Below are 27,759 nucleotides of genomic sequence, written 5' to 3'. Positions count from 1 at the left end.
CAAGAGATTCTGCAGATGCTGGAATCTGGAGAAACGCACACAAAATGCTGGAGGAACTCAGCAGGTCAGGCAGCATCTATGGGGGGAAATAAACAGTTGGCATTTCTGATGAAGGGTCTTGACCTGAAATATCAACTGTTTATTTCCCTCCATAGATGCTGCCTGACCTGCCGAATTCCTCGAGCATTTTGTGTGTATGTGCTACTAAGGAGGATCCCTTTACTTCAGGAAATGAAAGTAAAAAGAAACTGCAGATGCTGGAAATCTGTAATAAAAACAGAAAATACTGGAAACTCTCAAATGCTCCTGGATCTGAAACAGTAACTGTTTCTTGTTCCTTGGTTTCAAAGCTGGTTTTCAATAAATAATTTAAAAGTACACAGTGCACCTGCTACCATTGTGACTTTTTAGTCATTTTGTGGGATGCAAGGATCACGAGCATGACCAATATTTCTTGGAGAAACAAAGGACTGCAGATGCTGGAATCTAGATGAAAAACACGATGATGCTGGAGGAACTCAGCAGGCCAGGCAGCATGCATAGAAAAAAGCAGGCAGTCAACATTTCGAGTCAGGACCCTTCTTCAAGACTGAAGATAGGAAAAGGGGAAGACCAATATATAGGAGGGAAAAGCAGAGCAGTGATAGGTGGACAAAAGAAGGGAGGCGGGGTGGGCACAAGGTGGTGATAGGTAGATGCAGGTAGATGGTGATAGGCAGGTGCGGGGGAGGAGGGGAGAGCAGATCCACTGGGGGATGGGTCAAAGGTAAGAAGAGAGAGGGAAGAAAAGGCTAGGAAAGGGAAGAAGAGAAGCATGGTGGGAGGGTTTGTGGGGAAGTGGGGGTGGGGATTACCTAAAGTGGAAGAATTCAATATTCCTGCCGTTAGGCTGCAAGGTCCCAGGACGGAAAATGAGGTGCTATTTCTCCACTTTGTGCTTGGAATTCTCCTGGTAGTGGAGGAAGCCGAGGACTGACGTATCAATGATTAGCGTGGGAGGGGGAGTTGACGTGACTCCTATATTTATTGGACATCCTCAATTGCTACTGGACAAATGATGGTGAGCTGCTGCCTTGAACCATTACTGTGATGTTGGGAGGAGTTTCAGGATTTAGGCCCAGTGATGATGAAAGAATGCCAATAAATTTCCAAGAGGATACTGTGCAACTTGGAGAAGAACCCACAGATGGAGTTCTGCCCACAAGTCTATCATCCTTGTCCTCCTTGGTTCTAGATGTCACAGGTTAGAAGGGGCTGTTGTGATAACCTTAGGCAAGTATAGGTAGATTTTGTAGACAGTACACTCTGCAGCCTCTGTGTCCCGGTGGCGTAGGGAATGAATATTAAGGATGATGGATGAGTTGCAATTGAGCGGGCTGTTTGTTTTGGATGATGTTGAGCTTCTTGAGAGTTGCTGGAGCTTCCCTCATCCAGGCTAATGGAGAGTGTTCAATCACAATTCCGAGTTGTGCTTTGTAAATGGTGAAAAGTTTTTGGAATATTAGGACTTGAGTCGCTCATCGTTAGATACCCAGCCTCTGCCATGGTTGTGTAGTTGAGTTGAGATTCTCATCAATGTGACGCCCCTAAGAGCATTGATGGCAGGGCACTCAGTGATGGTAATGCCTTTGCATATCAAGGGTAGATGATTAGACTCTCTTGTTGAAAACGTTTCCTGGCACTTTTGTGGTGTGAATGTTACTTGTCACTTACCATGCCCATGCCTGACTGTTGTTTAGGTCTTGCTGTGTGTGGGCATCAACTGTTTTATTTACTGACAAATGCAATCATCAATGAGCAATGCCACTTCTGACTTTATGATGGAAGAAAGGTTTTGATGGTAGCTGAAGATGATTAGGCCTGGGATAATTGCTGCAGTTATGTCCTGAGGCTGGGACAATTAACCTCCAACAACCACAACCACCCTCCTTTGTGTGACTTATGACTTCAACCATTGGCTTGTTTCCCCCTTGATGTCTGATTACTTTTACCTTGGCTCCTTGATACTTCATTCAGTCAGGTGCTGCATTGATGCCAAGGATAAACACTCTTACCTCACCTCCAGAATTCACCTCTATGATCCATGTTTGGACCAAGGCTGTAATGAAGTCTGGAGCCATGGTGAAACCCAAACTAAGTGTCTGTGAGCCTACACTGGTGAGTGAGTTCTCCTTGACAGCACTTTCGACAACACCTTCTGCCACTTTGCTGATGATTGAGTGTAGACTAATTGATTGGTAAATTGGATGTATTCTGCTTTTTTGGACAGGGCAAACCTGGGCAGATTCCCACATTATTGGGTAAATGTCAGTGTTGTAACTCAACTGGAACAGTTTGGCTAGATGCAAAGCTAATTATGGAGTGCCAGTTTTGTGGTCCTACAACCAGATGTTTCAGAGCCTTTGCTGTATCCAGCCCTCTCATCACTTCTTTAAATCACATGGAATGAATCAAAGAGGCTGAAGGCTGGCTTCTGTGATGGAGGAGAACAAAATGGGTCATTCACTCTGCACTTTTAGCTGAAGTTGTAAATGCTTCAACCTTGTCTTTGGTGTTCACCTGCTGGGGCCAGCTATTATTGAACCTAGGCAGATACATTGAACAGGTTCAAGAGCTTGTTGGATAGGCATATGGAGGAATGTGAGATAGAGGGATATGCGGGAGGAAGGGGTTAGGTAGTGTGAGGGTGGTCTGATGGACGGCACAACATGGTGGGCTGAAGGGCCTGTTTTGTGCTATATGGTTCTATGGTTCTAGGCATGTTCTCGGAGCCTCTTTTTAGCTGTATGATTTTCCAACACCATTCACAGGGTGACAGCCTGATCTCATCAGTTGTATTTTCTAAAGTCTGAACACTTGGTTATTTAAGCTTATTACTTTGATGAAAATGATTATTTTTTTCACTTTTTAACTATTTTGGGGGAAGCTATCTTTTATACAGTAATTCTTTACTTTGCTTGATAGGTCCTATGAGATTGAGGCTACCTTCCCAATGGACTCCCTGCTCACAATAGCAATTTATGACTTTGACATGGTTGGGACAGATGATTTGATTGGAGAAACTAAGATTGATCTGGAGAACCGCTTTTACAGCAAGCATAGAGCTACCTGTGGATTACCCTGTAGATATGACATGTAAGGATGGTGAAGTATAAGTTACTTTTACACCACAATTTTAAATCAATTTTACAGAAAACACATTCATCAAGTATGCCAGGCAAGGGTAATCTTGTTGTAAATGTGGACTTCTGATTTATGGGAATGGGAATTCCAGGCTAAGGAAAGATGCATTTCAAGCCTCATTCCTGTGTTCAACCAAGGAGCTGTAAGGCGGGGAAATTGCCAAGTTCATTATCGTTGAGCTGTGTCACCTCTTGGTTCAACAGCCCTACTTGATTCAATATAATAGCCTTTAAGATTAAGGGGGATTGAGGGGAAAGATTGGGGATTTGTATTATTAAAAAGTTTACATCTTGGTATTGCTGTAGAATTATCATTACTACATACAATATATTACTAAGACAAAGTAATTAAAGTTCATGAAACTGAGTGTGCTTTACCTGTTACATAATAAGCAGCTGCACAGCAACAATCTCCTTTTCTGGATGTGTCACTCCCAAATTCAAATATCAGATTGGAATTTTTCTTCCTGATGTCTCCCCAGAGCATCCCAATTTTCATTTTTTTTTCAAAATTAGGGTATTACAGGGACCATTCTTCATTTGTATACCCATAGTAGCTTCAGGAAGATATCCGAGCAATATGGGAGGTGTTCAATTGGACCCAATTAACTCCTTGCCCATTGTGCAGATGCACCACTGTTCCAACAGGAGCCAATCTAAAGTGATCAGGACTGTGTGAACATGGGTGTTGGGAGGGTTTACTCTCCCCAGCCAACCTAGAAGCCAATTATTGTTTCCCTACTATTTCCTCAGCTCAGATTTGGTGCAACCCAAGTACTGAAAGTACAGTCAACAAGCAGCTGATGGAACAATGGCAGGGGATCCTGCTTCATGAGACCAGGCAGTGATCAAAGCTAATTTGTGCTTCTTAGTCTGCTTTTACAAAAATATTGCATTTAATTATGAAATGAAGGTGGTCTGCTAATAATTTTCCAAAAGGTACACAAGGTGCAGAATTATTACATGTTTTCCCCACCTACCCTCTTAAATCAATGGAGGAAAAGAGAGATTAGAACCACCTCAGAAGATTGCCCTTAGCATCTTTACTGGTATATGAATCATCGATAGCATTCTGAAAGATTCAACAGCTAAGATTGCCAAAAAGATTGTCATTCACTTCTCGTGCATCTTTTGACCATAATTTATGACAGAATCTTTTCCAATTACAGAGAAGGTTACAATGCCTGGCGTGATTCCATGAAACCAACAGAGATCCTGACCAGGATGTGTAGGGAAAATGGCTTGCAAGGACCCTTTTATAAAATGGGAGAGATTGAAGTGCAAGGAAAAGTCTTCGTGGGCCAAACAACCTTTATGGAGGACGGTGACTATCAATGTTTATACTAATAAGAGCATGGAACTGGGATCAAAACAGTGTCTGTGACACATCTTTTCCATACCAATGTCATAATCAGTGTTTTTAGTTCAGGTATAATGACAAAGTTCTGGACATGTTCAACAGGCCAGGCAGTTTCTGTGCAGAAAAAGAGTTTGGTGTTTCAGGTCAACAACCCTTTGTCAGATATCAGACATTGATTCTGAACCTGAGCATCCTACAACTCATTGTTTTCTGACATCCCAAGCAGTCTCACCAAGTTCACTGGAAAAATTAACAGAGTCTAGCTTGTGCAGTTTTCTCTTTGTAGAGTGGTGCTGGGTCCAGTAGACATTATGTTTTGTATGTAGAGCTTTGGCTCATTACTATTTCTCTTGGATTTGGATCAGAAAGTTGTGTGTTGAATTCTCACTCTAGTGACTGGGCATTAAATCTAGGCTCATTCTCCAGTGCCATTCAGAGGGCATTCTGGAATGACAGGTTCTGTGATTTGGATGAGAGGTTATACTGAAGTCTTTCTCTCAAATGGATGTCAAAGATACAAAGCCATTAATTGAAGAATTCTGGTGTCCTGGATAATGTACATCTTTCAACTGACCCCAAAAATATTGATAATCTGATCAAAATGGCAGCAGGACCCACATTTAAAACAAATGGCATTGACTGCAAAATACTTTGGAGCATCCTGAGGATCAACACAAGTACAAACAATTCCTTTTCTCTTTATGCTTTTGCTTGTTGCAAGCAGCACCTACTCATCAATAATCTGCCACCAATGACAAGTTTGAGTTTCACCAGGACCACTCCACTCTATTAGCTGAGCTGCTGTGCTGCCACACTGGTGTTTATATGGTGCCTCTGTAGCGTAGATGCACCATGGAGGCATGAGGAAAGTGAGATTAGGAGGTCTAACTGAAATCTTAATCACAGAGATAGATTTTAAGAAGTGTCTTAAAGAAGTAGAAGAGAGTGGAGACAAAGAAAGGATTAGGGTGAAAATTTTCAAGAGTGGGATCATTAGTTGTAGACATTAATGGTGGGATAGAAGTGGGGAAGGGGAGAGGATGTAAAAAAAAATTGCAATCAGAGGTTATCTGAACATAGAGAAGAGGCCAGAGGAAGTTACAGTGACAGACAAGGGTGTGGTCACAATTGGATTTAAACAACATAATAAGCATCAATTTAGAGGCATTTAGTAACCAGTGACCTGTGAGCAGTAGTGATTGGTAATAAGTGCAATAAATACACTGGGAATATTTAGTAGGCCAGGCCACATCTGTGGAAAGAGAACTGGGGCCCTTGACCTGAAATGTTAACCCTGTTTCTTTTGCCACTGTTCCAGCAAAGACGGACATCAACTCAAGGTTCAGCACCTCATAGTGTAACTTGAAACACAGCATCCCTTTGGACTTCACACCAAATTCAAAAAGTTAAGATAGCCAGCCTTTCTAACTTGTATCAGAACCAATCAGTGCTGATGAAAAGTCATCAACCTACATTAATTCTACCTCTTTCTATAGATACTGCCTGACCTGCTGAGTATCCCAAGCTTTATTTTAGATTTCTGGCATCTGCAGCTTTTATTTTATTTTCAGGTAATAAGGGCAAGATTAGCAACAATGAACAGGATTTTAGATGACCTACAGATTATGGAGAAGGAGAATAGGAGGCCAGATAGTACAGTCTAGAATAACTGTGCCTCAAAGTAGCAAAGTTGTGAGTAGGAGAACGAGGAGTGAGCCTGTGTCTGAAGGTATGTGAAGACAGAAGAAATTAAAAATTAGTAAGCCACACAGATTTTGTTAAATTGCTTAGAACTATTATACATGATACACAAGACAATGAAATGTAATGTAAATAAACACAATTACAATTAGTATTCAATGTTTCTTGTCCCTATCGTCTTGCAGTATAAAAGCTTTTCATCCTCTATATTTTGTTTGAATGTGTGTTATTCATCCACCACTAAGCAACAATAAATATTTCCATATGATTTTAACATCTTTCCTTTGCACCTCTATTTTAGGTGAACTGGAGGTGTCCCATGAACACCTAGCTTTAAAGGTGCTAAGGCAGTGGTCAACACTTCCTGGAACTGGATATAAATTGGTTCCTGAACACATTGAGATGAGGCCCCTCTACCACCCTGACAGGCCAGGCATTGAACAGGTGACATAAATACTTTGTGTACAGTGCTCTTAGTTGTTAATACTGTGGCTGAATTTCAACCATTATGTGTTTCAGACCCTTTACATGTAACTCCATCAGTTAATGATCGAACACACGCATTGATGGTTGTAGCCTATGCACTTTCATTAAACTTCAAAATAAAAGTTGCCCTATGTATTTGGATGAGATGCAGTAGGCAGTTCTGCAGGGCCTAGGGTCAGAGTCATAGAGGAATACAGCATAGAAACAGGCCCTTCAGCCCACCGAGTCCACACTAACCATCAAGCACCCATTTACAATAATTCTTCATTAATCCCATTTTTTATTCTCCCCACATTCCCATCAACTCCCCCCAGATTGTACCACTTGCCTACACACTAGGGGCAATTTACAGTGGCCAATTAACCTACTGACCATCTTTGGGATGTTGGGGGGGGGGGGGGGGGCGGGGGTGGAATCCAAATGGTCACAGGGAAAATGTGTAAACTTCATGCAGTTGGCACCCAAGGCAGGATTGAACTGGTCTCAGCACTGCAAGGCAATGGATCTACTAGCTGCACTATTGTCTCATCAAAGCTGCCAGATCACCAGCGTCCTTGGATGCCTAGATGTCCATTCAATCTGTGCAAATCTCCCAGAGAAAGGGTCAGTGACATTAATGTGGTTTAAATCAATCTGCCCTCACCCATGTGCTTCAGGTTGACTCATAATCAATGCTCATGTTCTGATGCAAAAGAGCAGGAGGTCTGCATTGTCAAGAGGCATGAGCTTTGCATAAAATATTAACTTACAGCCTTGCCATAAAGAGAATAACAAGAGGAGCATGGAGCTCTTGCAGAGTCACATGGCTCTTGCAGAGCATTTCCCTTCAATATATACCAATGGTCACTTACAACTTTATTTTTTATGGGATTTTTCTTTCCCCACAAGATTGCCTGCTAAGTTTGCCCAAGAAACAACAGGAACCTCATTTCATGAATAATTAATTGGCTGTGAAACATCCTCAGCTCACAAAGGTATTTTGTAGCGCAGGTTTTTGCTTTCATCTCAAGCATGAGTGATCAAAATCAATTTCAGGCATAATGAACTAGATAACACAAGACTGCACATATTGCAAATTGGTTGTGTGTTAACCTCAGTCGAAGTAAAGTGGAATCTGAAAGAGTAACATTATCAACTTACACTTCCAGCAAGCATGATTTTCTGTCTATATGTTCACAAGAACTTCCAATTTTGATGGATGCACTAATGACAAACAATATCAGATCAGCTGCCCATTATGGAAAAAAATAAATGGTGTAAAAAATAATTGTAGAATCTATTCTTATTAGTTTGGGTCTGTTGCTGAAATCTGAGCCATCCTCACTGGTTAATATAAGTCCATTGTCTCATTTTAATATAGATAAGGTAAGATATCTTTATTAGTCACACGTACATCGAAACACACAGTGAAATGCATCTTTTGCGTAGAGTGTTCTGGGGGCAGCCCGCAAGTGTCTCCACGTTTCCGACACCAACATATAGAGTATTAAATATAGCCATTTCTTAAGTATCGTGTGGAATTTTATTGCAGCAGATGACTTCTTCTTCAATATTAATACGTTTCTGCTTTTAATATCCATCCAGGGCCGAGTTCAGATGTGGGTGGACATGTTCCCAATGGATATGCCTCCTCCTGGGCCACCTGTTGATATTTCCCCTCGCAAGCCTAAAGGGTAAAACAATAATTCTTATTGAATTTCGAGGAGAATTATATTGTTCTGGAGGTACACAGCATTGCTGGAGGGCTGCCATTTACACTTAAAAAAATGTTAAATATAATTTCTTGTGTTATTATAATGTAATTCCTTCCCAAGTGCATATTGTTGATACTCTGTGGTACTGTCCTCTTATGGTTTCTCTCCTGGATATCTAGCAGGAGACACTACATTTCCCCCCGCAGTGCCTTCCCCTCTCACACAATCCCCTGAGCTCCATGCCCTTCCACTCTCACACACTGCTCTACCTCATCATTCTCCTCTCCCTGCTTCTCCTGGACTGGAGGTGAGGAATTCTGGTTTCTCCTCTTCCACAACCCTGTTTTCTCCAACTCATTAACAAGATCTCTCTTTTACTTTTGAAAAATTGTCCACCTCCTGCACTTGCTTTCTGCTACAAGACCTTTAGTTATGCCTTCATTATCACATGGTTCATTTTCACGAATGTCCTCTCTGTTGGTTTTCTTGGTTCCTTCTTCCATGTGCAGTGTTTCATGTGGAATCCATGGCCTATGTTTTCAATCAGCCTAAGGCTTCATTCACATCACTGTCTTGCAACCCCAGATAGCTCCCCACTTAATATGCTCATTCTCGACTTCCTTTCTTTTTTCAAATTTTATTTACAGTGTGGTAACAGGCCCTCCCGGCCCAACGAGTCCGCGCCGCCCATTTTAAACCCAATTAACCTACCCGTACGTCTTTGCAATGTGGGAGGAAACCGGAGCACCCGGAGGAAACCCACGCAGACACGGGGAGAACGTACAAACTCCTTACCGACAGCGATGGGAATCAAACTCCGATCGCTGGTGCTGTAATAGTTTTGCGCTAACCACTACGCTACCGTGCCGCCTGTCCATAGTTTTGCTCCACCCGATGACCAGCCATCTGTCCCTTCACCCCCTCTCAGTTTCATGAACAGTGGTGTAATTTCCATGATGAAAAACGCTCTGATGCTGTAGGAACTCAGCAGGCCAGGCAGCATCCGTGGAGAAAAGCAGGCGGTCAACGTTTCGGGTCAGGAACCTTCTTCAGGACTGAAGATAGGGAAAGGGGAAGCCCAATATATAGGAGGGAAAAGCAGAGCAGTGATAGGTGGACAAAAGAGGGGAGGTGGGGTGGGTACGGGGAGGTGATAGGTAGATGCAGGTAAGAGATAGTGATAGGCAAGTGCGGTGGAGGGGAGAGCAGATCCACCAGGGGATGGGTAAAGGGTAAGAAAAGAGAGGAAAAAAAGGGGCTAGGAAAGGGAAGAAGAGAAGAAGCATGGTGGGGGAGGGGAGGGTTTGTGGGGAAGGGGGATGGCGATTACTTAAAGTGGGAGAAGTCAATGTTCATGCCATTAGGCTGCAAGGTTCCAAGACGGAAAATGAGGTGCTGTTCCTCCAGTTTGTGCTTGGAATTCTCCTGGCAGTGGAGGAAACCGAGGACTGTCATATCAGTGATACTGTGGGAGGGGGAGTTGAAGTGACTAGAAAGGGGAAGATGCAGGTTGCGGTTACAGACAGAGCACAGGTGTTCTGCAAAATGGTCACCTAGTCTGCGTTTGGTCTCACCAATGTAAAGGAGGCCACACTTGGAGCACCGAATGCAGTGTAATTTCCATTATCAGTGCTATGGATAGATGCTCCTTCAGCCACCTTATCTCCACATTTTGAAAGTTCATCCCAAATACCTGCCCCTTGGCATTCCTCATAACTTCCAAAATCCCTCTGAAGTCTCTTCTCTTTGACCATTCACAGATTCCATCTTTTACCTTTTTCCTCCTCCTTGCTGTCCCTTAGTTATCCACAGTCCTATAGGCCAGCTCTCTGTCCATGAAGAATTTAACAGATATAAAAGTTGTTGTGCATTTTATTTAGTGTAGAACAAAGTGCCTGAAAAAGTCAGATTGTCTCTGGTTAGGGCAGCACAGTAGTGTAGTGGTTAGTGTGACACTATTACAGGACCAGTGATCGGGGTTCAACTCCCGTCACTGTCTGTAAGGAGTTTGTACATTCTCCCCGTGACTGCGTGGGTTTCCTCCGGGTGCTCCGGTTTCCTCCTACATTCCAAAGACGTACGGGTAGGTTAACATGGGTTTAAATGGGCGGCACAGATTCGTTGGGCTGGAAGGGCCTGTTACTGTGCTGTATAAATAATAAAGTTAAAAAGGTTTGGTGTCTGTACAAAGTGTCTTGCCTTGAATGAATCTGAGTTTGACTCTGACCAAGTGCTGTATGTGATTACAGGTATGAACTAAGAATAATTATTTGGAATACTGAAGATGTTGTATTGGAAGATGAGAATTTTATTACTGGTCAAAAATCAAGTGACATCTATATCAAGGGGTAAGAATTCCATATGATTGAAATTTACTTTTTAAATTAGAGTAATGTCTTGTTGAAAACAGGAATTTAACTATATTTATAATTTTGTGAAGATTTTATAAAGAGAAACAAACTTAAATATTAAATTGGTTTTCATACCATATCTGAACCTTGCTCTTTAATACATGAAAGGTTAGATGCTGCCTGACTTATCAAGTCTTTCCAGCATTTTCTGTTGTTATTACAAAACCTGCCTGACCTCAATGGACATCTCATTTGCAAATTATCCTCACATACTCCTGCTTTGGAACATGAACATTATTTTGTGCATTAATATTTAAGTGTTAGCAATCCCAGTACCAAAGAAACTAAGATGCTGGAGGAACTCAGCAGGCCAGGCAGCATCCAGGGAGACAAGCAGGCAGTCAACATTTCGAGTTAGGACCCTTCTTCAGGACTGAAGATAGGAAAAGGGGTAACTCAATATATAGGAGGGAAAAGCAGAGCAGTGATAGGTGGACAAAAGAAGGGAGGTGGGGTGGGCACAAGGTGGTGATAGGTAGATGCAGGTTAGAGATGGTGATAGGCAGGTGTGGGGGAGGAGGGCAGAGCAGATCCACCAGGGGATGGGTCAAAGATAAGGAGAAAAAAAGAGAGAGAGGCTAGGAAAGGCAAGAAAAGAAGAGGCGTGGTTGGGGGTGGGTGTGGAGGGGCATTGTGGGTATTACTTAAAGTAGGAGAATTCAATGTTCATGCCGTAGGGCTGCAAGGTTCCAAGACAGAAAATGAGGTGCTGTTCCTCCAGTTTGCACTTAGAATTCTCCTGGCAGTGAAGGAGGCTGAGGACTGACATATCTGTGATGGAGTGGGAGGGGGAGTTGAAGTAACTGGCAAAGGGGAGATGCAGATCACAGTTACGGATGGAGCACAGGTGTTCTGCGAAACAGTCACCTAGTCTGCGTTTGGTCTCGCCAATGTAGAGGAGGCCACACTTGGAGCACCAAATGCAGTAGATGATATTAAGGGAGGTGCAGGTAAATCTCTGTCTCACCTGAAAGGACTGTTTGGGTCCCTGGATGGAGGTGATGTAGGTGGTGTAGGGGCAGGTGTTGCACCTATGGCGGGGACAGTGGAAGGTTCCTGGGGTGGGAGCAGGATGGGTGGGGGGGTAGGATTGAACTAGGGAGTAGCGGAGAGATCAGACTCTGTGAAAGGCAGAAAGGTGTAGGGAGGGGATATGCTTGGTGGTGGGGTCTCATTGGAGATGGCGAAAGTGGCAGAGAATGATGTATTGGATACATAGGCTGGTGGGATGAAATGTGAGGACAAGGGGGACCCTATCCCTGTTGGGTCTGGGAGGGGTGGGGGTGAGAGCAGAAGTGCAGGAAATGGCAGAGATATGGGTGCAAGCTCTCTTGACTACAGTAGGGGGGAAGCCATTGTTAGTAAAGAAGTTGGACATCTCAGATGTCTGGGAGTGGAAAGTATCATCATGGGAGCAGATGCAGCGGAAGTGGAGAAATTGAGAAAAAGAGATCGCGTCCTTGCAAGAGACAGGGTGGGAGGAGCTGTAATTGAGGTAGCTGTGGCATCAGTGGGTTTGTAGAAGATGTCAGTGGCTAAGCAATCTCCTGAGATGGAGGTGGAATGATTGAGGAAGGAGAGATAGGTGTCAGAGATAGTCCAAGTGAATTGGAGAACAGGGTGAAAATTTGTGGCGAAATTTATGAAACTGTTGAGTTCCGCATGGGTGCAAGAGGTGGCACCAATGCAGTTGTCGATATAGCGGAGAAAGAGTTGAGGAATGGGGCCGGAGTAGGCTTGGAACAGAGACTGTTCAATGTAGTGAACAAAGAGGCAGGCATAGTTGGGGCCCATGCGAGTGCCCCTTGGTCTTTAGAAAGTGAGAGTCAATGGGACGGGGTGAACATTTGCAGATCCCCGGGGCTCAGACCTGAAAGCTGTTTCCTTTGCCTGAGCCTGGTAATAACGTGACAGGTAGGCTGTGAACTCATTTCAATGAATGGGAGGAATTGGTTGCCAGGTAAACAGTAAGTAGAGCTTGTTATTTTTTAAAATCGTTAGTTGAAACGTTATTAATTATTTTTAAGAGTGATGTGTGTGTGTCTTTGTGTTTGTGCATGTGAATATATGTATTAAAATATTCTTTTAAATTATTCTAGTTTCTCGACATTATTTTTACAGGTCCTATGTGATTTGAATTTTTTTGAATGTCAAATATATTTAGTCAAATTCAATATCAGTGAAAGCTTTGACAGCTGGTGAGCCTGGGGATGGGGCTTCACCAGCTGCTAAAGTTACCCCTGTGCGGTAATCAGGCTGAACTGAGATGGCCCCATGTCGCACAGTATCAAACTAATGTACTGCTAGTGGAAGACTAAGCTTGGGCCATGCTGGAACAATGAGTGTGGCTTAAGGACAGGTACCCACTGATCACAGGACAGTGAGAGATCTGCCCTGTTGTTCAGGATTACAAGGTCACATATATATCCTTAATCCATAAATTAATTTCAACTTCTTTCAGTATTGCATTTTCTCTGAAAGTGAACACAAACACATTTATTTTTTTCTGGAAATGCTCTGCATACAGACAGATCAATACATTAAGGGAACTAGAGGTACAATAACTGAGTGCGGAACTGGGATTCAACAGGTTAATTTAGATGGCATATTTTTCCAATTTAGAATCAGATTGAATGTTTGATAATAAAATCTGTTAGTGCACAACCACCAAATGTGGCAACATTACAAGGTTGCACTTATATTTACAGTAACCAAGAATATATTTACATGAAAAAATGATTAAAATCATACGAACTTTAAGCTGTGGGCAAGGAACTTCCCACAAGGTGCTGCTTTTCCAGTGGGCTCATAGGTGCTGCTGGAACTTAAGACTCCTACACACATTCTGTGCCAGAGCCTGACCGAAGACACTTTGGCTGATGGCACTGGACTCTTTCATCAGGGGCAGCAGCTGAAAAGTGGCACTGAGGGCACCAATGGACCATGTTTAGATTGTTGACATCCTACTTGAGCCATGGAGACCAAGTCAAAATCTATTCTGTGATTTCCCCCAGGTCATCATTGACCTCTTGATTAATCTTTAGTTATTCCTTTTGTAAATCAGCAAATAACTCAAAATAGTGATTTGTTTGGGTACAAAATTAAAACATAGCCTGAACATGAACGATACAAACCCAACCCAGGATGAATTAATTGTCTCATACCTGATCCAAACATTGCTGTGAATGTAACAATCCTAAAGTTGCTAGTGTCTGGCATTCCATCCTGAATCTGCATCGTTGCTCACACGGTGGTATGTGTTCAAATTTTAAAACTCCAAATGCAAAACCTATGAGTGAGTTTTTTTTCTTTTTCCATTCTTCTTTCATGGCTCGGACTCAATGGGATCATTTAGTCTGTGCCATGGGCTCCCTTGACCCCAAGTTACATCTCCTTGGATCTCACTGCCCCTTTCAACAGCAACCCTTCAGCCTGAAGAAACAGCCCACAGTGCCTGCATGATGACTGAGTACTCAGTGCTAAACCACAAAGTAGGGAAGTCTTACTGCAACTCTGCATGTCACCGGTGAGACCACATCAAGAGTATCATGAACAATTTTGGTCCTCCTATTTGAGAAAAGATTGGAGGCAGTTCAAAGAAAGTTTACAAGGATAATCCTGGGTAAAGAGGGATCATCCTACCAGGAAAGGGTAAATAGGTTGGGGCTCTACTCATTGCAGGGAAAGGCCAGGAAAATGGATTTGAGGAATGTTAGATCAAACGTGATCCCTTTAAATGGTGGAACAGGTTTGAGAGGCTGAATGGTCCACTTCTTATAGTCTTATGATGCATCCTAGCCCAACCTAACCCATCCCAAGCTCAAGAACATTTTAATGCCTGACCTGACCTGAACCTATTACTCATAGGTAGGCTCTGTTGGGTTCAAGTCAAATGGCCAAGCTCCAAGCTAAAACATTTCAAATATATTCCTGATACCGTAAAATTCTTTTAATCCAGCACAATGGGGACTTAAACTGCACTGGAAGAGCAGAGTTTCTGGACTATTGGATGTTATTTTATCAATACTCCAACACACTTTTAATTCACTTTTTAAAAATATGTCACATAGAAACATTGCAGTGAATCTGGCAAGTTTCAAGAGACTGTGGGAACCAGGGCGCTGGTGAGTGGATAGGGAATGCAGCAAACATCTCCTGGTGAATCAGATGGTGAATCATCAGGATTTCTGAATGGTTCGATAGCGGATTATCAGAGTTTTACTCTAACTGGATTTGAGACAAGGCGCAAGAGCCCTTGTTCTCTCTGTGTAAGCTTACCTTGGGTACAAAATATACTAAAATTTCCCTTTCTTTCACAGTTGGCTAAAAGGAAAAGAAGAAGATAAGAAAGAAACAGACGTACACTACAACTCTTTGACTGGGGAGGGAAATTTCAATTGGCGTTTTATCTTTCCTTTTGACTACTTACCTGCGGAGAGACTGATGGTTATAAGCAAGAGACATTCCAGTTTCTCTTTGCAAAAGACTGAACGCAAAGTCCCTGCAGTCCTTATACTTCAGGTCTGGGATTTTGAGAGGCTTTCTTCTGATGACTTTCTAGGTAAGCCTAAAATTCAGAATGCTACCTATTTTTCATTCATATTGAAGAAGATATTTGGAATTCGTATTTCTTTTATTGGGGACCCCAATTCAAGTCCACACAGGACATAAAAAGAAAAGGGTTTACAGGTTTCACTTTTGAGAAGCTGTTAGCAACTTCAGGAGTCTTGCACCTGTCACACAGATTTCTTCTTGATAAGAGCTAATTTAATTTAACATTGTCATTTATTTTGGAAATTCACTGGGATTGGGAGTAGAGGTTAATGATGGATTACCCCAAATGCCTCAACAATGTACCTCTGCTGGTGAAAATAAATTTCTGTTTGAAAAAAAATCAGACCTGAGTCTCATGTTGCACTAATGATTATGAAGCAGACTAGCAGCCCAAGTGGTGGTTTGAAAACTGACTATGCATTTTGTCAGATTAAATGTGAAAAATTTGGCAATTTGTGACTTGGAAACCAGGGCATTGACTCCAAAACCTGACATTTTGTTGTGATAATTTAACCACCTTAATGCTCTTCAGGGGAAGTAGTGTATCAAATTTTAGGTGGGAATCCATGTTTTGATACTGTATATTCCTATACATGGAGAGTGATGAGTATTCATTATAACAAAGACAAATAGCTTTGTAAATCAATTCAGACTCAGATCAGTTTATTGTCATATACACCAGGCTGCAATGAAATTCTCGCATGAAGCTCACAGAGTAAACAGTACACGTGGTAAATGCAACAATAAATATAACGACAAGCACAAAACAACAGAATGGTGCAAAGATTGTAATGCAATCCGAAGTAGTGCAAAAGGAAGTGCTAAAGTTACAATAACGGAATAACTGCGAGAGGTGGAATTAAGAGTCCGAGAACGTGGCAGCACCACCGGGAAGGGGATGTGAAAGAGGTGATTGGTTCAGAAGTCTGACAGCAGTGGGGAAAAAGCTGTTCTTAAGTCTGGATTTCCAGGCTTTCAAGCTCCTGTATCTTCTCCCAGAAGGTAGAAGAGAGATAAGGGAATGGCCAGGGTGGCAGGCATCCTGTTAGCCTTTTTGAAGCAACACACTATGAAGATGGACTGAATGGAAGCAAGTGACGAGCCTGTGACGGACTGGGCAGTGTTTACCATTCCCTGCAGATTCTGTTGGTTCAGAGCAGAGCAGTTGCCATAACTGCCTGAGATGTAGCCCATCAGGATACAAAGACATGTACCCCAAAGAGTCAATGACATTACAGTGAAGACTTCTGAAGAAGTTCTAAAGTCAAGGACTGCCTTGAATTTCACTGATTGTGCACTGCTTTGCAATGTTCTGAAAGGGATATGAAAGCTGCTATATAAATTACATCATACAATGTCTCTTATGTCCATTTTAAACTGTGCCAAAGTGCTTTAATTTTGCAATGTAGTCAGTTTACACTAGCAATGTTGCCAACTAAGCCAATATTGGTTCAGAATTTCCTTATTCAGAGAACAGTATACAAGTTAGAGACTCTTTTTCATACATTTGATTGATGGCAAAACTTCATGGAAGATTTAATATAACAGCTCAAACTATTTCCTTTAGCATCCTTAGGCTAGGGTGGGAAAAAACATCAAGTATTCCTGTTTTAATCCATCCTATTTCACATTTGAATATTAGCTGGTGTTCAGGAGGAAATAATCAAAAGGGATTGATTGTCGGATCAGTTTTGTCTTAGAAATATGGGAACTGCACCATTCAGTGTATGCAAATATCAATAACAAACAAAACTCCCAGTTCAGCAGCTTCATCAGATATTTCTCTGTGTCATTGTCCAACCTCTGGAGGGAGTTAATCACAATAAGACTGCAATATTTCTTAAAGGAATTTCTCCCGACAGCGAATTCAGCACAAAACAAAATGGAAGTTTCAATACTGATGCCCATTACATTTCTTTCCTTTTGTTCTATATGTTCCAGATTGTACACTCATCCTCTAAAGATCTTGTGATAAAGTTTTTGTAGATTTAGGAGTTCCAAGGTTGAATTATTCTAATCTATACTCCAACCAGTTTGATCAATTCAAGTTAACAGTGAAGCCACCAGATGTAAATCTATCAATTGGCTGATCAATACCGCAATGACTTATTCTTTAAAAGTAGCATAAAGCTCTGTAAGGACCAACATGGGGCAATGACCATACAGTTCTGAGAGTCTTTACTGGGCCCAGAAAGAATCGTGGGAACAAAGAAGGAAGCAGCAGGTAGTCATTATGTCCACCTTATCCCCACCTTATTCTTGCTGTCTCTTCAATAGACATAATTGGTCCCACTCTCTAACCTTTCCCCACAGTCCAACAGTTCCTCTTGCAATTCATTTAAAAAATTTCTTTCACCTCCCCTTTAGACCGTAGATTCTGATCATAACAATTAACTGGGTCATTCTTTTTTGCACCTAGTTACTGAGGATTTACAGCACAAAACCTTCCCAATCCACCCACTGGTTTCTTCACAAAAACCACCCACCACCTCTCTTCATCCAACCCAATCAATATATCCTCCTATTCCACCCTCTCTCCTCAAGCTTCTCCTGGGCAGCAGAGTGAACAGCTCTAATGCTGTTTATACGGAAGAGTAAAGGCTATGCCTGTGTCAAGGACTTCCCTTTGACTTTTTAGGAGAGAAAATTAATTACAACTTAAGGGAATTAGCATACTTTTAAAATCAATATCACCACTTACTTGGAGTAAACCAGCTCTTTCCAAATATTCTAAATGGAAATATTTCCATAAAATCATAATTGATTTAATACTTCAAGTCCAATTTCACGTTCAAGCCCAATTTCCCATCGTTTCCTTGGTGTGAAAAAAACCTTTCCATCTTAGCTTTGAACCTACTCACCATCAGAGCACCCACAGCCTACCGTGGGGAATTCAATGGTTTACAACCCTCTGAATATGGAAATTGCCCTCACCTCAGGCCTAAGTAGCAAGAGCCACACAGTGTGATGGTGCCCTCTAACTCTAGAGTACATTGTTTATTTTCCACGTTTGTTAGGATATTTCTTGACCTGATTTTTCTATTGGTGGAGAACAAAGTGAAGCTGGGTATAAGATAAGATATCTTTATTCATCACATGTACATCAAAATACACAGTGAAATGCATCTTTTGCGTGGAGTGTTCAAGGGGCAGCCCGAAAGTGTTGCCAACATAGCATGCTCACTACTTCCTAACCTGTACGTCTTTGGAATGTGGGAGGAAATCGGAGCACCTGGAGGAAACCCACACAGACACGAGGAGAACGTACAAACTCCTTATAGACAGTGACCAGAATTGAACCCGGGTTGCTGGTGCTGTAATAGCGTTACGCTAACCATTATACTACCGTGCCTGCTTCTATGTGTCAATAGAAGCAGGATCAAAAATGAAGAGGTGATTAGAAAGAAGGAGTGACTTACAAGGCTTTGTACATCCGCCAAGGGGACTTATCCAATATAAGCAACTTTATATTTTCCTCATGCCTTGTGTTTGTAGGGTCTGTGGAGCTTGATCTGAATGGATTCCCCAGTGGTGCAAAATCAGCCAAGAAATGTGGCTTGTACATGCTCGAAGAGGACTCTCAGACAAAACTTATCTCAATCTTTCAGCAGAAGCGTCAGCGGGGTTGGTGGCCTTTGGAAAAGTCAGGAGAACTCACAGTAAGTACTTTACATTCCAGATCTAATGAAATATACTGAAGTTTTACCTTACAAGGAAATGGATGAAGAGGGCTGAGAGATAATAGAGAGTTAGGTAACTTCCTGTTCTTTAATTATAGGCAGAGAACACCTCCTATCAGTCATATATGAAGTATAAAGAACAAAGTATTTGGGATATATTTTCAGAATGGTGGACAGACACCTTAGGATTGAGGAAGCAAATGCCAAGTAATTAACATTCAGGAATATTAAGCCATATAGCAGAGAATTTTAAGCACAGGAGGCCATTTGGCCTATCATGTCTATGCCTGCACTTTGACATGCCCATCCATTTAGACACAGGAGACCAAGAGACTGCAGATGCTGGAATCTGGAGCAACAAACAATCTGCTGGAGAAACTCAGTGGGTTGAGCAGCATCTGTGGAGGAGGGGGAGGAATTGTTACGTTTTGAGTCGAAACCCTGCATCAGGACAGAGTGGAAAGGTAAGATGGCCAGTATAAAGAGGGGAAGGGGAATGGTGAGACAGGAGCCCGAGGTGATTTATAATTGGTGGATTGAGGAGGGGTGGAGTCCACCAATTACCTCGAGCTCCTGTCTCACCACATCTCACCTTTCCACTCTCAGTCCTGGTGCAGAGTTTTGAACTGAAACACCCAAACAAGAAACGATGTAAATTCAGTTTATTGTATTCCTGAAGAAAATCTTCATAAGCTCATTCTTGAATTATTAATGCTTCCTTAATTATAGATAAAATAAGATGTTAAGTATCCTCTAAAGATCATACCATTGTCCAGACTTCAGTGACATGATCCTGTACAGCAGACAGCAATTAAACTTGCACATGAATGGTAAAAGCACCTTGGATGAGATATCACATAGGTTGTCTATAAGGAGATTCCTTTTCTCAATAGATTTTAGTTCATGACTGTTAACTAAGCATTATACTGAGGCTGATGTTACTGTTACTGAGTAAGGGCTTGGGCCTATAAGTTGGGTGTGAACATAGTTGGAGAGGAAATCAATAAAATCCCAATGGATCAGAACTTGGTGCCACTGGTGAGCCCCCTTTACTTGGCACTTATCCATTTGGTGAACATAAACTTACCTTTTATGAATCCTCTGTTTCAGATCCTGATCCTCAGTGGTAGAGCCCTGTATGGCCTGACTTGGGGAGTTGGGGGTTGGGGAGGTGGTGTGGAGGAGGGGTACAGAATTAACCCTGCCCACAAAGCAAAATAAAAATAATGTTTGACAGTTGGCTTTGCCATGTCTCTTGGTTGTCAAATACATTGTTCAAAAAGCAAGCAATTAATACGTTTTCAAATTACTTAAAAAAAACAAAATAGAAACTAAAACTAGAAAGGGAAATGATGGTAGGGTAAAGGAAGCTGGTCGACAAGGGAGGTGACATATTTGGTCAAGAGGAAGAAGGAAGCATACCTCTAAGCTTTAGGAAGCAAAAATCAGGCAGGGCTCTTGAGAACTATAAGGTAGCCAGGAAGGACCTTATGAAGGGACTTAGGAGATGTAGAAGGGGACATGAGAAGGCCTTGGTGAGTCAAATTAAGGAAAACCCCAAGGCATTCTACACGTGTGTGGGGAACAGGAGGATGATGAGAGTGAGGGTAGGACCGCTGAGGGATAAAGGGGGAAATGTGCCTGGAGGCAGAGGAGGTAGGGGAGGTCCTTAACGAATACTTTGCTTTAGTTTTCACTAGAGAGAGGGACTTTGACTAATGTGAAGTCAGTGTAGAACAGGCTAATGTGCTGGAGCATGTTGAGGTTAAGAAAGAGGTAGTGATGGAGCTTCTGAAAACAACTAGGATAGATAAGTCCCCGGAACCAGATGGGATATACCCCAGGTTTCTACAGGAGATGAGGGAAGAGATTGCTGGGACGTGGATGATGATATTTGCTTTCTCCCTGGCCACAGGAGTGGTACCAGAGGATTGGAGGATGGCTAATGTTGTTCCCTTGTTCAAGAAAGGTGATAGGGATAATCCTGAGAATTATACACCAGTGAGTCTTACATCAGTGATGGGCAAGCTATTGGAAAGGATTCTTAGGGACAGGGTTTATGAGCATTTGAAGAAGCATAGTCTTATTAAGGATAGTCAGCATGGCTTCGTGAGGGGCAGGTCGTGCCTCATGAGCCTAATTGAGTTTTTTGAGGAGGTGACAAAACAAATAGATAAAGGTAGAGCGGTGGACGTGGTGTATATGGACTTAGATAAAGTGTTTGACAAGGTTCCCCATGGTAGGCTCATCCAGAAAGTCATGAGGCAAGGGATCTATGGAGACTTGGCTGCATGGATTCAGAATTGGTTTGCCATCTCTTCTGGGACACCTATTCTTTGTGATTTTTTTATAAATGACTTGGATGAGAAAGTGGAGGGAAGGGTTAGTAAGTTTGTGGATGACACAAAGGTTGGAGGGGGTGTGGATAGTGTAGAAGGTTGTTGTAGGTTACAACAGGAAATAGACTGGATGCAGAGTTGGGTACAGAAGTGGCAGATGGAGTTCAATCCAGAGAAGTGTGAAGAGATACACTTTGGAAGAATGAACATGAAGGCAGAGTACAAGGTTAATGACAGAACTCTGAGCAGTGTGCAGGAACAGAAGGATTTTGGGGTGCAAGTCCATAGATCCCTCAAAGTTACCACGCAAGTTGATAGGGTGGTTAAGAAAGCGTATGGTGTGCTGGCCTCCATTAGTCGGGGAATTGAGTTCAAGAGCTGTGAGGTAATGTTGCAGCTCTATAAAACTCTGGTTAGACCATACTTGGAGTACTGTGTTCAGTTCTGGTCACCTCATTATAGGAAGGATGTGGAAGCTTTAGAGCGGTTGCAGAGGAGGTTTACCAGGATGCTACCTGGATTAGAGAACATGTGTTATGAGAAAAGGTTGAGTGAGCTAGGGTTTTTCTCTTTGGACCAACGGAGGATGAGAGGCGACTTGGTAGAGGTGTATAAGATTGTGAGAGGCATAGATAGTGGACAGCCAGCACCTTTTCCCCAGGGCAGCAATAGCCAATATCAGAGGACAGACGTTTAAGATCAGAAAAGGAATGTTCAGGGGAGATGTCAGAGGTAGGTTCCTTACACAGAGAGTGGTAGGTGCCTGGAACGCACTGCCGGGGGTGGTTATAGATGCTGATACAATAGGGACAGTTAAAAGGCTCTTAGATAGGCACATGGAAGTAGGAAAAATAAAGGGTTATGGGCTGTGCAGGAGGGAAGGGTTAGATTGATCATGGCGGAGGTGTTCATACAGTTCAGCACAACATTGTGGGCTGAAGGGCCTGTGCTGTGCTGTACTGTTCTATGTTCTAAAACAGGTAATACACTTATCTGTTTTGTCTTATTAAGAGAAGTTAGACTGCTTGGGCTTCTTTTCCTTGGAGTTCAGAAGAATGAGGGGTGACCTTATTCAAACATATAAGATCCTAAGAGGGCCTGACAGGATAGATGTTGAGATGTTTTCACTGGTGGAAGAGTCACAAACAAGGGGACATACATCCAAAATAAGGGGCCAGTCATTTAAAACTGAAGTGCGTAGAAATTTCTTCACTTAGAGTGTAGTGAATTTCTGGAACTCTCTGCCTTGAGGTGGTGGAGGCCAGATCATTAGATATATTTAAGGTGCAGATAGATATTTGAGGAATTGAGGGTATTGGGGAATTGGCACAGAAGAGAACTTGAAGCCAGCATAGATCAGCCATGATTACATTGAATGGCAGGGCAGGCTTAAGGGGCCTAGTAGACTATTCATGCTCCTATTTTCCTGTGTTTTTGAGTTTTCTTAAGAAAACTAAATTCAATTAATTCAGAATGATTTAAATTACCTACTACCTTGTCACTAAGGTTAGGACATGGTAGGACCTTTAGAGGATACCTAACATCATATGTGTATAAATTTAACTACGGTCCTTCCTCACCCTTCACTTGAATGGACTGTCTGTAGGCTAATGTGGCATAGTTTCAGTTGGAAGTTTCTTTGGTGTAAATGTTGGGAAAGTTCCACAAATATGTGGTTCACAGATGGACTTCATGAAGAACACATTTAGGAAATTCCCAGCAAAGAGCAGTTAGCAAGTTTGGGTATTTCCAGGAATGTTGAACATTGCACTTGGGAAAGTGACAGAAGCTTTGCACTGAACTTCTGGTATTTCCCTGGCCTTCTGATTATAGACAGAGTAGAAGCTGAGGGAGGAAGAGGGCCCACCCTCTGAGGAATGTACCAGTCTGTGTAGGAAGTGAAGGGAATCAGAAAACTGCAAATGCGTAGAGAAAACATTGAAAACACTCAGCAGATCAGGCAGCATCTATGGAGAGAGAAATAGAGAGAACATTTCAGATCCACAACCCTTCGTCAAAACTGGGAAAGAGGGGAAAACAAGTTAATTTTAAATTGGAGAGAGATTAGAGGGTGGATGCATAAGATAAAAGGAATATCTTTGACAGGGTGTGGTGGGGTTGCCATACACTGTTCCTCCCTGACAAAGCAAAGGTGGAGGTGGACTTTCTACTCCAGCTGCTTCTGCACTCAATGGATCATCCTTCGCAATTTCCGCCACCTTCAACAAGATTCCTTCACCAGACACATCTTCTCTTCCCTTTCAGCATTCTGAAGGAACCATTCTGGGTGGTCCACTCTTCCTTCTCCACTAATCACTCTCCTTCTTGCAGCACTTCCCCATGCAACCGCAGGAAACGCAACATCTGTCCTTTTACTTATTCCCTTCCCACCATCCAAAGAACCAAACAGTCCTTTCAGATGAAGTAGTGAATTACTTGCACTTCTTCCAATCTCCTGTACCACACTTCATGTACACAATCTGGTCTCTTTTACATTGGAGAAATCAAAAGTATATTAGGTGATCTGGGTGATCATTTGTGGAGGGCCTGTTTTCAGTCACTGGGGCGACACTGAGCTTCTAGTTACCTGCTACTTTAACGTCCCATCTCACTTCTACTCTGCCTTATCTGCCCATGGCCTCCTGCCTTGTCCTAATGAGGCCTAACATAAGCGTAAGGAACAACATCTCATCTTCTGTCTGGACACATTGCAGTCTTCCAAACTTGGTATCGAACTCAATAATTTCAGGTAACTCGCTTTGTCTGTTTGTATTAGAACTGGCCAACTCCGCTCTGGGTTATCCATCTGTACTATTAGTTGCTCTGTCTCCATTGGCACTGGCTGATCTGCTGGGCATTTCCTGCAGCTCAGCTCTACATTTCACAACTTCTACTTCTTCACAACCCCCTCCCCTCCCCTCCCCTCCCCACCCCACCCCACCCCACCCCACCCCACCCCACCTCACCCCACCCCACCCAATAAAGCCAAAGGCTTCATCAACAGCTAATCACTATGGCTACCCCAGCATCACCCTCTCAGACATATTCCCTTTGTCCTATTCATCCTTCTCCCACCTCTTAGCAACTCAAAACTAACTTGTCTTCCCTATTTTCCCATTTCTGATAGTCTTTGACATGTGACGTTAACTTTGTTTCTCTTTCCACTGAGTCCTTCTGAGTGCTTCCAGCATTTTCTAATTTTATTCCATGGAGGAAGTGTTAGACCAAGTTTGATTTTGATGCATTGAGGATGGGGGGGGGAGGGGTGGGCAGAATATACAGGATGACAGATTTAGTGGTTAAATGGTATTGCCTGGGGAGCAATTGATTGAAAGAAAGATAGATGGTAATGAAGGAAATGGTGGCAGTGGCGGGGGGGGCGGTTACTAAACAGACAAGATTATTCTGTTATTTTTACTGCAGGATGTATTCTGGAAGAGCATGCTGATAGGGGAGCATTATTCAAATGATAATCCACTAATGGGTGCATTTAAAAAAAACCTGTTGTTATATCATTCCTGCACTGATCAAAGTTGTCTCCCTGAAATTTTTATTAGCCATGGGTTTTTCTTGCTCACCCATGACAATTATAATTTCTACCCCACTAAGGGCAAGGTTGAAGCTGAATTCCATCTGCTCACTGCCGAAGAAGCCGAGAAGAATCCAGTTGGCAGTGGTCGTAAAGAACCAGAGCCTTTGGAGAAACCCAAGTAAGTATGATTTCACTGCAGAACCAGGTCAAGATGAAAGAATTGTGGCGTTTCCAGTAATCTGACCTGCACTTCAAACTTGCTTGTAACTTTCTCTCACCTTTCAGATGCTGGCAGGTTTTTTGTTTTCAAGTCTATGGGCTTAAACTAAATTAACTTGGTTGTCACTGGCTTATTGTGGAATATCAAAAGGATGCAGTATTCATTATTAATATGATATGCCAATAGGTTTTGATTTCATGTGTTTTCATGGAATATCATATTTAACAGTGAATATCAGAACGATTTTGACAAAGTCAGATAAGTTCTTAGACTGGGTCAAGTTAAATGTAGTTTCACAGTGAGGGTTTTGCTACAACGTTAACCCTATGGATTTCTTAACAAATAAATATCACTGTGTAGCGACTCACTGCACCGGCATCAAACTGGCTACCGACATCGCGAATGTCATCGGAGGCCCTGATCCAAGATGGTGCGGGGCCCTCCTTCCCCATTGTCGGGCTGAGAAAGCCCACGTGCGGGAAGGTCAGGTGACCCACACGTGACGTCAGCGCGGGAACTGTAGCGCGGGAAGTTTTCCAATATTAAAGGCGCACCGCGGCCCTGTCGTTCATTTGACTTCGGATTTCGAACCAGCGACTCTGCGTCTTCATTTCGTAGTGTGTAGCTAGCCGCTACAACTGCATTTTACTAAGGGCATAAAATACTGCCTACATAACTGGACCCACATATTGTAAACTTGCCAACACTGTACTCAGGGGACTTTGATTATATAATTATTGTTGCTTGGTTCTGGGTTGCCTTGCCTTCAAGTCAGAAGGTTGGAGGTTGAAGAGATGCAGAGCATCTAACTACATCTGGACTGGTGATCCAGATCATCACTGAGGTAACCTTGCTGGAGGTGCTATTAAGTACATGAGATATTTAATCAACACCCTCCCTGCCTACTCAGCTGGGTGTAACAGATTGCATGGCACTATTTCAAAGAGTATAGGAGGTTGTTCTAGCCAATATTTATCCTTCAACTAACATCCTTTAAAACAAATGACCTGGTCATTACTGTATAATTCTTTGCTGGAGAATGCTATGCATAAATTGGCTGCTGCATTTCCTACAGTAAAACAGCAACTGCACAGTTTTTTGACAGTAATGTACTTTGGGACACCCTGAAATTATGTGAAATGAGCTCTCAAATGCAAGTCTTTCCACCTTCCTCAGGTTTATTGGTGGAATGTTATGTGCTCTATCCCTAAATGCAAATGCTTCAGTACTTTGGAGTATCTTAGATTGCAGAAGGTCTTCAATAATGTCCTTGCAATAGTTTTAACTGTTTTACTAAGTGTTTCTTTCCTCTTTATAGCCGTCCTGATACCTCATTCACATGGTTTATGAAACCTTTCAAATGCATCTATTATCTGATCTGGAAGAACTACAAGAAGTACATCATTATTGGGCTCATTTTGCTAATTGTAACTTTGTTTATTGTATTGCTGATCTACACACTGCCTGCTGCAATCAGTACAAGGATATTGAATGGATGAAATGAAATTTGAATTAAATTGCAGGAAAGTACTCACCCACATATTGCTTAAGTCAACCTAAGACTATGTTTTAGGTTTTGGTTTCAAATGTTATTATGGTCATAAAGCTGTTTAAATTAATAAGTACTTTGTAAGTTGCAATGTAGTCAATCGTTGGATGATATTGCAACCATTGTTTATGCTATTGCTTTGCAATTTTCATGTGGATGTTTGATATACTTTGATGCAATCTTCCTAGTTCACAAAGTTGTAATAAGGAGCCTAAACTAATATATTGCTATGGTCCTAACTCTGCAATACTATTGTCTATGAAATACAAGGGGAAAATTTACAACTGCAACTTAGAGAGGCCTATTCATTATGTTGCAAGTAGCAAATTATACATTTTGCTGTTTTTTTCTCACCTCAAGTTTTAATTAGTCAGCATTACATCTTTGACAACAGTCACTCAAACTGTCCCATAATTTATAGATGATTGTAGAACTGAATCTGCAAGGCTCAGGAGTTGTTGAATTTCAGAAATGGCAAGAGCAAAATTATTGTTGTAAAATTCTAGTGACAACAAAACTGAGTTTGACTTGAAGTCATCGCTATTTTGGGGTGATTGATGAATCTCTCTGTCATGGCAAGGATGTCAATCTAGGTATGTATTAAGGTCTTCCCTGTCTGTAAATAGAATACGATCAATCTGCCTGACAGGAGACATTTGACAGCAACTAAGTTGAAGGTAAGAGTCCAATCCACTCAGCCCAGTTGTGACCAATACATTTGCTACTGAAAGGTGAGAAAGAAAAATTAAGAGAAATGTTATAAAAAGCAATTAGGTAATGTTGAAAACAACAGCATATGCAAATGAACATACCAAGGCTTAAAATATTATAATTAACTCAAAATATCCTGGAAATTTGGAAAATATTAAACATGAAAAGCAATGAACCTGAATCTAGTTGTTAAGGTATTCCCATTAATGAGCACTGTCAATCCAAATACGAAATGATTGCAAACCATAGAGCACAAAGTTCTCAGCCTGAATGCTGGCCTGCATCCCCGACTCAAGTTGCCTCAGTGCCAGAGGAGACCATGAAAAGAAATGAGGAGCTC

At 42.1% G+C, this 27,759-nt stretch overlaps 1 protein-coding gene across 1 annotated transcript in view; it reads left to right on the top strand.

Annotated features, from left to right (window-relative positions):
* fer1l6 (fer-1 like family member 6) overlaps nucleotides 1–26,658 on the top strand; it is a 107,101-nt gene extending 80,443 nt beyond the window's left edge. The window contains exons 33-41 of the mRNA XM_052023537.1: nucleotides 2,965–3,135; nucleotides 4,352–4,506; nucleotides 6,545–6,687; nucleotides 8,314–8,402; nucleotides 10,673–10,771; nucleotides 15,154–15,395; nucleotides 18,884–19,047; nucleotides 25,017–25,117; nucleotides 26,478–26,658. Of these exons, the coding sequence (XP_051879497.1) occupies nucleotides 2,965–3,135; nucleotides 4,352–4,506; nucleotides 6,545–6,687; nucleotides 8,314–8,402; nucleotides 10,673–10,771; nucleotides 15,154–15,395; nucleotides 18,884–19,047; nucleotides 25,017–25,117; nucleotides 26,478–26,658 (1,345 nt within the window). The remainder of the gene's footprint in view (nucleotides 1–2,964; nucleotides 3,136–4,351; nucleotides 4,507–6,544; nucleotides 6,688–8,313; nucleotides 8,403–10,672; nucleotides 10,772–15,153; nucleotides 15,396–18,883; nucleotides 19,048–25,016; nucleotides 25,118–26,477) is intronic.
* Nucleotides 26,659–27,759: the final 1,101 nt, after the last annotated feature.

Source organism: Pristis pectinata, chromosome 9 (genome assembly GCF_009764475.1).
Source record: "Pristis pectinata isolate sPriPec2 chromosome 9, sPriPec2.1.pri, whole genome shotgun sequence".
In the NCBI taxonomy this organism is placed as follows: domain Eukaryota; kingdom Metazoa; phylum Chordata; class Chondrichthyes; order Rhinopristiformes; family Pristidae; genus Pristis; species Pristis pectinata.
This window is presented reverse-complemented; position numbering and strand designations above follow the sequence as displayed.